The sequence below is a fragment of the Leucopleurus acutus genome (genome assembly GCF_964270905.1).
Source record: "Leucopleurus acutus genome assembly, chromosome: 10".
NCBI classification, from domain to species: Eukaryota; Metazoa; Chordata; class Mammalia; order Artiodactyla; family Delphinidae; genus Leucopleurus; species Leucopleurus acutus.
In genome coordinates this window covers 68,133,553-68,148,916 of record NC_139153.1, presented here as the reverse complement: position 1 = coordinate 68,148,916, position 15,364 = coordinate 68,133,553, and the positions used below count along the sequence as shown (strand labels likewise).

Sequence of the window (15,364 nt, the reverse complement as noted above, 5' to 3'; positions counted from 1 at the left end):
AATAGTACTACTGCAGGAATCAACCCCAAATCCCAACAGACCAGCTGCACCAGCTGCACTCTTTAATAAAGTTAAACCACACAGAATTAAGGTGCCTCTGAAAACTGACCTATTAATGTGAGGGGAAAATGAAAGTTCTTCAGCAAAAGCTTTATTTATATGCTTTTGCTTAGGGTCACTGGACAGAGTGGACAAGAGTGTGACCTTCCACCCTTACTCCCAGTTCTGCCCTGGCTGCTGTCACTTAAGGGGAACAAGGAATGGCATCATTAGGTTGCCTTACGTTTTGAGTAATGAAAAATAAAAAAGGCTGCCTCATGAAAGACCAAAACACCACGCCTTTGAGTCCCACCGGAAAACCTGAATGGGAAGGATCAAGTGAGACATTTCTTATGCCCTCCCCCTCCAAGGGGCTCCACTCCAGTCCCCTTCTCATTACCATCCTACCCCCTGCAATGGCCTTCTATGAAAAGAATAACCCACTGCCCTCAGAGTCTGAAGAAGAGGGTTCTGGTCCTAGCCCTGCCACTAATAAGGAGGCAGGGAATCTCACAATCCATCTGTGAAATGAGGGGAGTAGACGGATAGTTTTCTAAAATCCTTTTCAATGTTCTTGTTCCCACATGAACTTCTCTTTGACTAAGAGAACAAAGCACCAGGTCATGACAGATAGGTTTTCCTATGAGTCTTGAAGCACAAGTGACTGAGGAAACCAAAAAAGTGGAGGATCCTCGATGCCTTTTAAGACTCTGCCTGATTTAGGCCTGGCTGGAGCAGGTGGCTGGAGCTGTAAGAAAACCTAACTGCTGCCGTGACAGCGAACCACTCTATTCAAAGTGACAAGAACCCAGTGGGGTAAGAGGTGAAGAAAGAGGAGGAGAAACCAAGGTCCCAGAGCTCTCCTTGGCCCATTCCATTACCTCCAGTGTGAGCTGGATTCTGGCACCTTTCCTGCTCTATACGTCCACATCCTGCTCCTAAGTTACAGCATGTGAACTGAAGTGTGAAGGCCTAATGTATAATCTAAAATTCCAGCTTTCACAGATGAGGGCCTGCATTTGAGACGAGTTCAAAATAATCCAAAAGGAACCTCAGTCAAACCATCAAACCATCTGTTTATGGCAGAACATAAATATATCAATTTGGTCATTCTTTGGCAAAGGTCTTCTTAGGTGAGATCTGTGACCATCTCGAGAGAGAAATTCCTGGCTGCTGCTGCAGCTGCTGTTAAAAGAGGTTTAGCTGTGTATTCTAAAGCCACTATCTTTTTTTCAGCAAGACGTGCCCACTGACTGCACTCTTGGGAAAAACAAACAGACCACAGATAAGAAAGAGCAATAGCTTGTTCAACTTGGTACTCATGCTTCTTACCGACATATTCTGAGAGGAAGACGACAAAGAACGGAGTGACCAGGTCATTAATTCCTTGGACATACCCACTGGCAGGGTGTCGGATGGCCCAAATAAATAGAATTCTTTCGAAGATCTAGGAAAATGAGAAAAAAAGACAACATGATGTTAAATCACGGGGATACTCTCCCTCCCTCCATTTACCTACCTCACAATTTAACTCAGCGTTGCTACAGAATTTGTAGAAAAAATTTTAAAATATTGTGGACAAAGGCAGTCTACAAATATAAAAAGTTTCTAAGACACTAACTGTTTTTAAACAGGGGTAGGTGCTTCTTGCCCTTTCTCTTTTCAGTATTTAGCCAACGTGATATAAAATTGGGAAACGCAAAGGAGAGTGACACAAATGGCTTAGAAAAAGGTTTGCTGTGGATGTCATTAATTCAGGCCACCATGCTCATTTGTAGATGCTGTTTCTCTATTTCCAGGAGCAAGATATCAGAATATCTAAGTTCTGATACATTTTCTAAATCTCTTTCGGTCATTACAGGATTTAAAGAGGAAATGCCTTCTTTACCACACTCCCCTTTCTCCCTGCTGAGACGGAAGGAGATCTAGATCTGGATTTAGTTCTAACCCAGCTTGACTAGGAACCAGTGACAGACTCTAAATGCAGGAAGTCATTTCACATATCAGGATGCAACCCAGACGTTTACTGGGGACAGGAAGTCAAATAAATCAAATCCTATGGACTCCTCCAGCCAGGAACTTGAGAACAGAGATGTCAGCCAGGGCCTCCATGGGGAAAGCCTCTGGGGCTAAGTACATTAGCCACAAGAGGCCAGAGGACTAGACTGGGGAGAAAGAAAAAATCTTCTTTTGGCCACACTGCACAGCACGCAGGATCTTAATTCCCCAACCAGGGATCGAATCCGTGCCCCCTGAAGAGGAAGCACGGAGTCCTAACCACTGGACCACCAGGGATGTCCCTGAAAAGATCTTTATGGTCCTTTTACAGAGTCCGGCCCTGTCGCACTCTGTTACACTCCTCTCTGTTTTCACTATGCCCTTGGAGCTTTTCCCCTGTCTTCTCTCAGCTTGCTGACACTCATCCCCTGGCTTCATCCTGCTGACCACAACTCCTGGGCCCAATACATTCCTTCGACAGGCTTTGACTGGGCTGCCTCAGGTCTCTGAACCACACCAGAGGGATGATAGAGGTGGTAATGACTACATGCGGAGGGACAGGAGATTTGGGGCCTCCACAGCACCTGGCTCTGCAGAGCCCAGAGTCAGTCAGCTCTGCAGGCAAACTGAAGAGGCCCTCTCGGAGGTCAGGTGCAAGGAAGAAAAAACCTCCCATGGGGAAAAGTAAAAAGGAAGTGGTCATATGGTTTTGGAGTTGGTTAGCCAGTGTAGGAGAGACGTGGAGAGTCTAGACACAATAAAGGATGTTTCCCAGCCCTTGTGTTGAGTCTGCCTTCCAGCTGGCAGAGACAGCCAAGAAATACTCCCACCGTCAACACCCCTGCCCTCGCAGGCAGTGAGAGCAAAGCCCAGCCTGGAAGGAGTTGGCCTCTGCCTCCACTAGATGGGCCCACTTGCTCCCCGGGGCTGAGCGAAGGGTGTGGCGTCCTCATTTGTGTTAGGTCCAACACTCCAATGGGACCCCTCTTACATTCTTTGCTGCTAAATACCCTCCTCCCTCCCTTGAAACTGTGGCTCAAGCTAGACCCACCAGGAAGATCTCAAGAGTTCCCTGCTCCACTCTGTCTCCTCACACCTCCTGTGGCCTGTGTCTGGATGTCTCTGTTAAAAGCTCTTCCAGATCAATCCTTCTGAAGGACTTATCAGGGCTTCTACTTCACACTATCAGCTCCTTGTGAATACACAAATCCCTGGTGACTGGCTTAAACAATGGCCAAGCGCTGGGAAGCTAGCCATTCAGAATCAGGAGACCTGCAATAATCCCTCTCTAGTAAGGATGGGACAGTGCAGACACTGTACTCACACTGTACAAGTGAAAATGCCAAAGAGATGGAAACAGATGAGCACCAAGCCTGGTTACCAGGGGAGACCATGGAATCTTCCCTACAGAAAAAGCCTGGGACAATCTTGTCTACCTCTGAGACACCTCTTCTACTAGTGTGGGTAATTCTCACTTACTATAGTCAATTCTCAAGTATCTTTAGGTTTATAAAACGAGTTTTTCAATATTCAATGTTACTTAATTTATTCTGTTTATGATAACTACAGTCTGCTAGATGGAAAGGTGATTCAAGAAAAATTGGGAAGACTACAGTTTGAATTTCTTTCTCTGTAGGCAGGTTCCACTACTAGGAGAAGCCTTTTAAATAAACGACTTTCCCTGTCTCCAAATTTAAAGTAACCATGCACAGGCAAGAGAGAAGAATCGGAACATCTTCAAGTTAAAATGAGGAATAAGCAGGGCTGAGCCATGGGAAACTGAACGGGAGACACAAAGGGATCCCGGGCGGCTTTCAGCTTCCTTTGAGCTGACTCTTACAGGTAAAATAATGGTGTCACCCTCAAAATCTTCTTTATGCTAGTGGTAAGTTATGAGGGATCCCATCAGTAGACACATCTATATTTAAACGGAATTATGAGTATAATCTAAAGTCAAACAGAAATTATTTTGAGCATTTTTATCACGTTTTCTCTATTATGAGGATGAGTGAAAATATAATTCAAAGAGCACTTACATCCAGTATCCTAGCTACTATGAAGCTGCAAAGGAAATCCCTAATCTTCAGGAGTTTATATCAATACTTACTGCTTGGTCAAAAGATTAACAGTCCCACTGAAACCTTTCATGTGCTTTGCCAACTTGTTAGGTCTCAACATATCACTACTAATTGACTTCTGGGTAGGTATCCGAAAGAATTTAAAACAGGGACTCAGATATTTGCACACCCACGTTCACAGCAGCATTACTCACAATACCCCAAAGGTGGAAGCAACTCAAGTGTCCACTGACAGATGGCAGATCAACAATACGTCTTATACAAATATAATGGAATATCATTCAGTCTTAAAAAGGAAGGAAGGGGGGCTTCCCTGGTGGCGCAGTGGTTGAGAGTCCACCTGCCGATGCAGGGGACACGGGTTCGTGCCCCGGTCCGGGAAGATCCCACATGCCGCAGAGCGGCGGGGCCCGTGAGCCATGGCCGCTGAGCCTGCGCGTCCGGAGCCTGTGCTCCGCAAGGGGAGAGGCCACAACAGTGTGAGGCCCGCATACCACAAAAAAAAAAAAAAAAAAAAAAAGTAAGGAAGGGGACTTCCCTGGTGGTCCAGTGGTTAAGACTCTGTGCTTCTTATGCAAGGGGCACAGGTTCGATCCCTGGTTGGGGAACTAGGATCCCACATGCCGCACGGTGCGGTCAAGAAAATAAATAAATAAAAATAAAAAGGAAGGAAATTCTGACACATGCTACAACATGGATGAACCTTGAAGATATGATGCTAAATGAAACAAGCCAGTCACAAAAGGACAAATACTGTATGATCCCACTTATTTGAGGTACCTGGAATAGTCAAATTCATAGACACAGAAAGTAGAATGGCAGTTGCTGGGGGATGGAAAGTTATTGTTTCATGTGTACAGAGCTTCAGTTTGGGAAGATGAAAAAAAGTTGTAGAGATGGATTGTGGTAATGGTTGAACAACAATATGAATGTACTTAATGTCACTGAACTGTACACTTAAAAATGGTTAAAATGGTAAATTTTGTTACGTATGTTTTCTACACACACACACACACACACACACACCACTACCAGCTAGATAAAGCAGAGCAAACACAGGACTAGGAATTCTAGGGTGTAGTTTCTGTCTTCATTCTGTCACCAGGTAGACTCAAGATGCTAGGCAAGTCCCTTAGCCTCTCAGAGTGCTACTCAGCCCACAGGTTTGTTATGAGGATTGAATGAGAATGCATAAGAAAGTGCTCTGAAAGGACCAAAGCTCCGTATGGGAACACAAGGTACTATCACGATTAGCCTTAAACCTGCCCATGCCTGGAGGGAGGGCTAGGCACACATCCACACAGATGGTGCCACAGAAGGATGGGGGGAGGAGGACTGAGAATGTTGAGCACTTCCCTCACCTCCTGTACAAGTGGTTGCTGGAACAATGGAATGAGAGGATTCGTCCTTGGAATGTCGATGTGAATCTGAAAAAGAGAAGCCGTATCCAAAAACACAAATGCCAGTTTGTTCTTTTGAGAAGTTATTTTCTTAGGAACCGGAAATCAAGGGAGTAAGAGTGAGAGCACAATTTACCTTTAGAAAGAATTGACTGACATACAAAAATAGTCTAGTTAAACCTACCTACCTGTGCATCTGGAATACATTCCCATGACAGCAATAGCTTTTTGCACAGTGAGGAAACCTTCCCAAATAAACCACTTACACCAAACAGCAACAGGCTTCACAACTTAAGAGAATCACCCGCTTTTTTCCTATTGTCTGGAATCTGTTTTACTCTGGGCTGGTACTTATTTAACAAGTATGATCAAAATGTGTATGTCTCTTTCAGATTCTTACTCAACAGTTCCCAAGAAGTAAAAGAGCTCTGAAAGCTGCAAAAACATGCCAGGATAGAGAACTAGAGGGAGCTGGCCTTTAATAACTGGCACTGAAAGTTCTGACTTCTGTTACCAAAGAAGTCATGATGATTGGTTTTGGCTTCGGGATTTCCCAGATGTCTAACAATCCTAAGGACTGTGTCAATAGCCGCAGAGGCTACTTCAATTCTTGGAGCTTGTTGTAGACAGCTGCCTCCCCCAGTATTTTCCCCTCTGCAACCACGAGACTCCCCTTCACACCCTCCACCTTTCCGCAGGCTGTGGGGACCACTATGCGCAACGATAGAACACTCCCTGCTAAGGCTGCTGAGGGCTATGGCTCCTGCAGACAGACAAACATGGTTGCTAAAGAGGCACTGCAGTTGCCAGAAGGACACACTGATGTCACAGTCCAGAGGGATGGACCACAGAATGAACTCATCTTTCAGCTTGTGTCCCATAACCCTTACTACTCTCTGTGTGGTCTGTGGACCAGCAGCAGGTGGCATCACCTGGGAGCTCATTAGAAGTGAAGGTCTCACCCCAGGCCTCCTGAATTAGAATCTGCATTTTACCATAATCCCTAGTTGGGATTTTATCATAATCCTAGATGATGTGTACGCACATTAAAGTCAGAGAAGCACTGCCACTGACCAGGACCCCCCAGAATCTATCTATTTAAAATGGTTAAGATAACAGCTACTGAATTAGAAAGAGGGGAAGTAGTTCTGGGAATAAATTTAATTCCTAACCAGCACACTGTAGCCTGAAGACTTGGAAAACTCGCACCCCAAGAGCACTTCCAGGAGCCACACCTTAAGATTATGACTAGTGAGCAAAAGGGCAGCAGGCGATGACCGTACCTGTCTGTAGGTATCCTGGTGATGTTCCTCATTTCGAGAGTCATAATACTGTTCAATGAAGCCAAAATACTCCTCCCGCTTCCGCTGCAAGGTCAACTTCCTCCTCTCGGTGTTTGCTGGGAGATAGCCCTGTAGACAGGACTGCTAGTCAGATGGGGACAGGCACTGGTTGGATGAATCCTTACTTTTTATTTTAGCCTGAGCAGTGGCTTGGAAACTATCAAAGGAACCGAAAGAAAGCTGCCAAGACACAAGCGTAAATCCCATCTTGGTTCTGGCCACCCAGTGTTTGCCCTCTCCTCATTCAATGAGATGCACATGTGGGCAGATGAAGCACGGCCAGCCAGGGTTATTTACCCCTGCACCCCCTGCACTGCGCTAGGAGCGGGTACTACTGGAGCACTGCGGAGCTCCGGAGCTGGCACAGTAGAGAAGCGAATGTAGGTCAGTAGGAGGGAACTGGACCCGAGTCAGGACCTCCTGGGGCTGCGTGTGCACGAGGCAAACCTTCCCAGGGTCACGGGGAGGTGGCCACCTCTGTGGCATATCTCGGTGGTGTGCCACGTGAGTCGGTGCCGGTTACACATTCTTTTCTACGGTAACATTCAGAATTACCAGCTTAGGAACCTGAATGGAATCTGCGACACAGCAGCTGCAACGTCCAGACACAGAACTGCTGGCAGCAGACCCCCTCCTGGCCCCAGCTCCAGGCCAACTTACATTCTTATCCCTGGTCTAGATCCCACTCTCAATTCTTCCATCTCCTGTTCCCCTTCCATTCTCACCACATCTACTTCTAATAGCATTCAAACTTAGAAGAAGCTGGGGCAATGATTACACGGCTGCGAGACTGGGGGTGGGGGCAGTCAGGAGAGAGCCATCCTCTTGCAGGCAGCTAAGGGATACATTCCATAGCGAGCGAGCGAGCAAGCGCCTGGAGAGCAGGGGCTGTGCCGTCTTCACTTCCCTGTATCCTCACAGCACCTGGCACCACGCCTGGCCAACAGCAGGCCCTCAATAAATCCTTATAGGATTTATTGAACGAATGAATGAATTTTACAGGCTCAGGAAATCAAAATGTTCGTATCACAGTGACAGGCACAGTGCTCCGTTACTTAGTGAAAGTGGGACTAGTGCAGGCTTCTGAGGGAGGCCCGTGTATCAACTCTTCACAGTTGCAAAGTGGGTTTCAACCACCTTGGTTATTCCTACTGAAAAACGAGGGAAGCCCAGGGAATGTGGGAGCCTGTTCAAACAAGTACTGGCTCACCCAGCCTCACTGTATTCTTCCTCCTTGGTGCTGAGAAGGCGAGATCAGGACTATAGGCACAAACGTGTGCTCTTCTACATGTGTGGGAATAAACTCTCAAGAATGTGTTTCTTTATGCAAAGCAATAGGACTACGGTCCCACAGGTCTGTCACATCCGGTAGGACTAGAGAAGTCTACGGTGCAAGACTTATGTGACCAGACTAACCTCAGCAGGTAAGAAGGGCTGTGTGAGGCTCACGCTTCTCTACACAGTGGGTAGAACTCACCGACAGGAGTCTCCAGGTTACAGGCCGAACCTCCCTGGGAACCCCTGGCCAGCTACACTTCCTCAGTTCATCTGCAAATAGATAAAGGCTTTGTTGGATTTAGCCCTTCCCACAGATGCCCTAAGACAAGCCTCAGCCAGCGCTGCCTGGTGCCTCCCACCGTTCCAGTAGGACGATTGCCATCGCCACCGCCACCACTGCCGCTGCCACCACCGCCACCAGCTACCGACAAGCACAGGGAAAAAGCCCAAAACACAGCCCTGAGCAGCAAAGTGCTCTGCAGCAGTGATCCAGTCAGCTCAGAGATTAGAGTTAGAGGGGAAGAGAAAGGCCAGTAGGTGTGGATTTCAGTAAGAATCACCTGGAGGTAGGGGAGACCGAAGCCAGAAGAGCTACAGGCCACAGAATCCAGTCCCACCTAATTTGGTCCCTAATTCCTAGTAACGTATTTCTGACTTAATACCTGCATGTCACTTCAATGGGCACCAGATCAGGAGATGCTGGAAAAGTAAAAGAAGGAAGAATAAAGAGCAATAGCTTCCAGGTCTCTGAGAATTCCAGTCACCAAGAGGTCCTAGCTCTGGCCCAGGGCTCACGGGGACTCACCTAAGTCGGTGTTGTGGCTGGAGAGAAGCTGACGGAATTTTTCTAGGCGTGTTTTCTCCCGGACAGTCATCGGGGGTGCCCCAGAAGCGTTCTGGTCCGAGATCCGGGCAACAAGGGGGATGATGGGTCGGAGAGGGAGTGACTGCTGTTTGTGGAGTGGGTTCCTCAGGCATGTATCACCTGAGATAATTTGAAAGAGAAAGAGAACAAGCTGTGTGAAGAGCACAGATTCTGAGAAACCTGAAACCTGACTGTTGAGCACTGGTCTCCTCCACCAGAGCTGCGGCTTCATGGTTTGTGCGCTGCCTGAAGGTGCTCGGTGTGGAGCGGCCAGGGGATGGAAACCCAGCTGCGCTCCATGCATCCGCCCAGAGGAAGGGCTGCGTTTTTATCATACATACCAAGGCACCTTATGTGCAAACAGAGAGTCCAGCTGCGGTAGCAAATTTGACAACATTTTTTTGTGACTTCAGAGGAAAATCAATTGTTTTCTTTGTACCCCAACCTGGAACTTTTCTTGGTGCCTAATAGCAAGTTTTGGGGCAACGCAGTCAAAGGCAGTGCTTGCCTTCCTTCTCCACGTCACAGAGCACAGAGAAAATGACACTGTAAAGCACACCGCAATGAAAGGAGGTGGCTGCTCTCCCGAAGCCCCAGCCCTAGCCAGCTGCCCCAAGGGCTGAGAGGGTCAATACCTCTGGCACAACTCTCACCTGTTCTTGGCCCACTAGTTGTGCTCTGCACATAGGTGAGAGGCTCTGGCCTAAGGCAGGTTCCTCTGTGCTCGCATATTTCTCACCAGCCAATCACATTTCTCTAATTGAAATAACAGGAACACAGACTCAAGCTGAACTCTGTGTCCAGTTCTAGACACTTCTAAACTAGAGGGTAGGTAGGAGAAATGAGCAGTATAGGACTAACATTTATTGAATGCTTATTAAGGCATTATGCTCGTCACAGTTACATATGACCTCTCATTTGATGCTTACAACATACGGTAGGAATTTATCGCTATTTTAGAGATTAGGAAACTGTAGCTCAGAGAGGTTAAGTAATTTGCAAGACAGAGCTGAGATACCACCTTAGGTCTGCCTGACTCCAAAACCCTTATTTATTTTACTACCCCAAATGAAACTCAGTTTTAAGTTCTGACTGTCCTTTCATGACTGTTTCATATTCTTTACATATTAGGGCCTTAAAAAGTAGTAGTCACAACAAGAATAAAACAGTGAATACTCATCAACCGGCATGACAAGAAGGTTTACAGGAACAAGTGCCATGGAGGACTTGGCTTGGATGCCTAGCGTAACACGGGGCCTAGGAAACGCAGACCACACGCTGCAGAGCTCAGACCAGCGTGCATCTTCGGAATCAGTGACTGACAGACAGATGCTCCCAGGAGGGAACCTCGTAACAGGAATGGTCTGGGCAGTCCTGGCTGCACAAGGGCAGCTCATTAGGGATGGTGGTGGGGCCTTCCCTCACACTGGGACCCTGTGGAGACCCTCAATCATGTGTGAAGACACTTCCACAGCCTGTAGCTGTGGTCACCCGGTCAATGGACACTGAATGCCTGTCCTGGGCACGTCATTGAAGGTTCGAGCTGGGGCCCGAATCAGCCACGGAAAGTGACTATGGAATGATTAAAGGCCTTTCAGCCTAATTTCCTGACCACAACCTTAGTCTGAAACTGTAAAAGAAGTTCTCTTAGAACATGAGCCAGGACACGCGCCAGGGCTCTGGCATTCTACTTTCTTTTCATCCTTTACCAGTCAGCTGTTTGAACTTTCACTAGCTTGAGGGCACTTCCCCCTCCAGCTCAATAACTGGCTTCCATAAAACCCTTCAGGGCAACATTAAATACAGCAATGGATATTTAAAAGAGTACACCGGGCATCCCCAAACATCTGATAAAGCCACCATCATCTCAACCAGTTACTGCTGCCAGTTTCCTGAAAAGAAAGGGTATCTCCTCCCGCCCCACCCAACCTGGTGGGCAGGGAGCCGTGACACAGGGACTCCGTCCCTCAGGAACAGGAAAAAGACAACCTATGCTAGTGGCTGTTCCCCACAGCTGAGGAAGTCAACCAACAGTGCCAAACATTTGTGAAATTCGGCCACTAACAACTGTAACTACATATAGTCAATAGTCTTCAACCTGACCAGGCCTAAAGCAATGTGAAGCAACCAAACCACAGAAGTTTTGGACCCCACCACAGGTAAAGGAAGAAGAGAATGGCAGGCAACACTCGGGTGTCAGGAAGTGAAACCCCGGGTCCCAGGGCCAGGCAGCCATCCAGGTGGGAGGAGTAAGTGCAGCTCAGGACCAGTTAGGCTCACTGATGTCCCTCAGGCTTGAACTCGCCTATTTACCACCCAGTGGAAGATCTGAGGGAGGCCCTAAAGAAACCTGTTTTTATTTAAAATGCACTCTGCTGAAGAGGCTGAGCCTAAGGAGGGGAGCTGGACAGACTTACTGGAATTTCTGGACAGCTGGGCGTCACTGCTGGACTTTATAACCTTGTGGCTGGCAGGAACTTCGGATGTCGTGGACTGGGACCGTTCTGGTCTCACTCTCAGCTTGCTGTGGTTTTCTAGCACTTGGGCAGCAGTTGCCAAAGCAACTTTTGAGTTCAGAGTTTGGAAAGAAGGGGAGGAAAAGTCCTCTTCCTCGTCATCGCCAATGTCCCAAGCATCACTGGTGTTCCGGGCAAACTCATGAAAACTGGAGGCCTTCTTATTCTTCAGAGGAACCGTGCTGACTTTTGACCGCTCTTTAATGAAGCTTTAAGAAAGGAGACACCGTTACAAAGGAATGGTCTGACACATCTGACCATCTTCACTCGCTTAATATAATATTAACAGTATTATAAACTATCTCACGCACCATCATTACCTTCTTCAAACAAAAAATATCCATTTCCATTCCTCATCTGATGCATCCAGACCACCTCTATGCTGCAGAGCCAGACAAAACAAGGACAGCAACGCTCTCCAAATATTCCATGTGCTCCTCTATACTTTCCAGCCCCCCTGCACTTAGGTGACTCTATATGACTAGTTCTGGCCAATGGGCTAAGGAGAGAAGTGAGGCAGTCCCTTCGGAGCCAAAGTATAAAAGAACAGGTGTGAGTTCTCCGTAAGCTTTCTTCTATCATGACAACTCCAGATGGTGGCGCCTCCCTCAGCCTGGATAACAGTGACCATGTGGAGCAGAGCCTGCCCACCACACGCACCTGACTCTACTCTGGACAGGTGGTGTGAGTGAGAAATAAGCCTTTGTTGTGTCAATCCACTGAGATTTCAGAGTTAATCTGTTATGACAACATGACCTAAACTATTTTTTAAAGCAGGACATCAACTACTGGTAGAACAAGAGACAATTTTAGGTAGCCCACATGTATTACGAAACACTGAGTTCCAAAATGAACAAGTTGTTCCCTTTTTATTCTGTTGAAGTCCTGCTGCCCTTGAGGAGAGATCTGAGTTCGCTGCCACTCTGTCTTTACAACTGTTTTTTAACAAAGTGAGGGCAGTCTCAGGATCAACATTTTGTAAGGACAGAATCTGGCTTAGAATTTAATTAATAAGATTGTTTTGTGTTTCACTGTATTTATTTTTAAGGTTACTTTCTATTTTTGGCAAATGATACTGGTTTTCCACTTAGGGAACTAATAAGGTTTATTTTAAAAATAAATTAACTGAGTATATACAAGTTTATTTTTTCAAATGTATTTAATAAATAATAGCATAGAATACAGCAAAAAAATCGTGGAGACAGTACATGACTGAATAATAGAAATAAAGTGCACAATAAATGTAATGCGCTTGAATCATCCCGAAACCATCTCCCCACGCCGCCCCCCAGTCCATGGAAAAACTGTCTTCCATGAAACCAGTCCCTGGTGCCAAAAAGGCTGGGGACCACTGATGTAGACCTTTCCTACTTTCCTGCATTTTTCCTCTTCTTTTTTTTTTTTTTGGCTGCACCATGTGGATTGCGGGATCTTAGTTCCCTGACCAGGGATCGAGCCCGTGCCCCCTGCAGTGGAAGTGTGGAGTCTTAACCACTGTACCGCCAGGGAAATCCCCCTGAACTTTTCCTCTCTGTGAACTCCTTAAGGGCTGGGGGCCCTTATTCTGGTTCCAGGGGACTAGGTAGTTGGGACATTTCTAATTCAGTCTTAATTAGCATCCCTGAGGACTGGAATGCGAGGCGTAAAAACATCATTAAAATGCCTGTTTCCCTCAGCAAGGCAGGGCAACTCTAGACTAAAAACAAGGCTCTGCTGGAAGAGCTGAAGTTCCCCCATTTCCGAGAGATGTTTCTTCCCTTTGGGTAGAGGTGGGTGGTCTAATACCCATTCCATCTCCCTAGATATGTCCAATAGTTATTCTGAAAGATAATTGTTCCTAACATTGATAAATACAGACTCGTAACTCATACAGCTCATCGGAAAGTCCCTATTATTAACACCAAAAAAGATATCACTGAGGCATATTTTCAAACACTAGTCTCACACAAAGGAAAGGAAAATATATCACGCTATCACTGAGGATGCAGGAGATAACATAAGATTACAAGAAGTAACAGTTCAAACGTGAAGGAGGGCTTCCCTGGTGGTGCAGTGGTTGAGAGTCCGCCTGCCGATGCAGGGGACACGGGTTTGTGCCTCGGTCCGGGAAGATCCCACATGCCGCGGAGCAGCTAGGCCCGTGAGCCATGGCCACTGAGCCTGCGCGTCCGGAGCCTGTGCTCCGCAACAGGAGAGGCCACAACAGTGAGAGGCCCACGTACCGCAAAAAAAAAAAAAAAAAAACCATGAAGGAAACAAGATACCATTCTCCACCCACTAAATCAGTAAAGATTTAAAGATGCATCCTCTTTGGTGCTAACTAAGGTGTAGTGAGACCAGCTCTCTAATACTGCAGGTGGGGGTGTATGTTGTACCACCTTCTGGAAAACAATCTGGCAACATACACACCATGAGCCTGAAAATGATTCATAATTTCTGACCATAAGAAAATAATCATTGAATCAAACAAAGGTGATCTAAAACAGTTTATAATGGTATTATTTATTTTGGTTAAAAACTACAAACAATATAAACATCTAGAAATTGCAAATGATGAGATATATTGTTTCAGCCACCAGATGGAATGCTATACTGCTTAACGAAAATCACATCTTGAAGGCTATTTAATAACACTAGAAAATGATCTCAAAGTGAAAATTGAACCAAAATTATATATTTTTTATGATCTCTATATTTCTTAGAAAGTATATGCACAGAAAAGACCAGGAATAAAATGCATCAAAATGTTAACATTGCTTATCTCTGGGCTATGGAATTATAGGTGATAAATTTAATTTTTATAATTCTCTGAATTATTCATGTTTTCTACAATGAGCATATTATTTTTATTAATCACTGGAAAAGGTTGTTTTGTTGGCTTTTGTCAATCCCCAAAGTAAAAGTACTGAATGAACAATCAAAAATGAACAAGAGGGCTTCCCTGGTGGCGCAGTGGTTGAGAGTCCGTCTGCCGATGCAGGGGACACGGGTTCGTGCCCCGGTCCGGGAAGACCCCACATGCCGCGGAGCGGCTAGGCCCGTGAGCCATGGCCGCTGAGCCTGCGCGTCCGGAGCCTGTGCTCCGCAACAGGAGAGACCACAACAGTGAGAGGCCCGCGTACCGCAAAAAAAAAAAAAAAAAAAAAAACAAGAGCCCAAATCAAAGAAAACAAAACTGAGGCAATGCAACGCAGAAATCTGCACGTCAAAAATCTATGAGCCAGTAAAGCAATTATACCCCAATAAAGATTCTTTTTTAAAAAAAAGCATCTGGAAATATTTTTAAAAAAAAATCATCCATGAGCCAGAGGCAAATTACTTCTCTGCAGACCTCTTGAGGCTGTATGTTCTGGAGTCATCACTATGCTTCTCCTCTGTGAAAGGAGATCCAGGATCCACAACCTGCAGTACTCACCTCAGTGGATTCACTCTCAAGAACAAATAAGTGGATGTGTAAGAAAGATCTGCCATCAAAAACATGTTGCATAGGAGTATGCGGCTATTGTTATTGTTTTCCTCCTTAGAGACCACGTGTACCTCAAGATTGCACAGGACGATTCCAATGGAGTGATAAAGAGTACTTTGGACGCCAAGGTTATTTTTTTTTCCCCTTGGTTGATGTTTCTTAAATACCCTCTTGATGTCTTAAGAATTCTTTAAATAAACCACGAATCAAGAAGCTGAATTTTAACTCAGGTCAAGGAATTGACTAGATGCTATTAGTCTAACATTGGGTGAAGCATATGCACACCCTGGAGTGGATCAAAACACTGCACCAGGGACTTCCCTGGTGGCACAGTGGTTAAGGATCTGCCTGCCAGTGCAGGGGACCTGGGTTCAAGCCCTG

At 46.1% G+C, this 15,364-nt stretch overlaps 1 protein-coding gene across 5 annotated transcripts in view; it reads right to left on the bottom strand.

The window, feature by feature from the left end:
* TBC1D22B (TBC1 domain family member 22B) overlaps positions 1-15,364 on the bottom strand; it is a gene marked incomplete at its 3' end in the record, with an annotated part of 63,017 nt that overhangs the window by 31,036 nt on the left and 16,617 nt on the right. For 4 of the 5 annotated variants that reach the window (XM_082847616.1, XM_082847618.1, XM_082847619.1 and 1 more), the window contains 6 exons: positions 11,419-11,726; positions 8,942-9,121; positions 8,336-8,406; positions 6,799-6,927; positions 5,477-5,542; positions 1,372-1,486 (listed from right to left, as the gene is read on the bottom strand). In XM_082847616.1, the coding sequence (XP_082703742.1) occupies positions 1,372-1,486; positions 5,477-5,542; positions 6,799-6,927; positions 8,336-8,406; positions 8,942-9,121; positions 11,419-11,726 (869 nt within the window). Of the gene's footprint in view, positions 1-1,371; positions 1,487-5,476; positions 5,543-6,798; positions 6,928-8,335; positions 8,407-8,941; positions 9,173-11,418; positions 11,727-15,364 lie in introns of all 5 variants that reach the window. The other variant, XM_082847615.1, reaches the window with a different exon arrangement.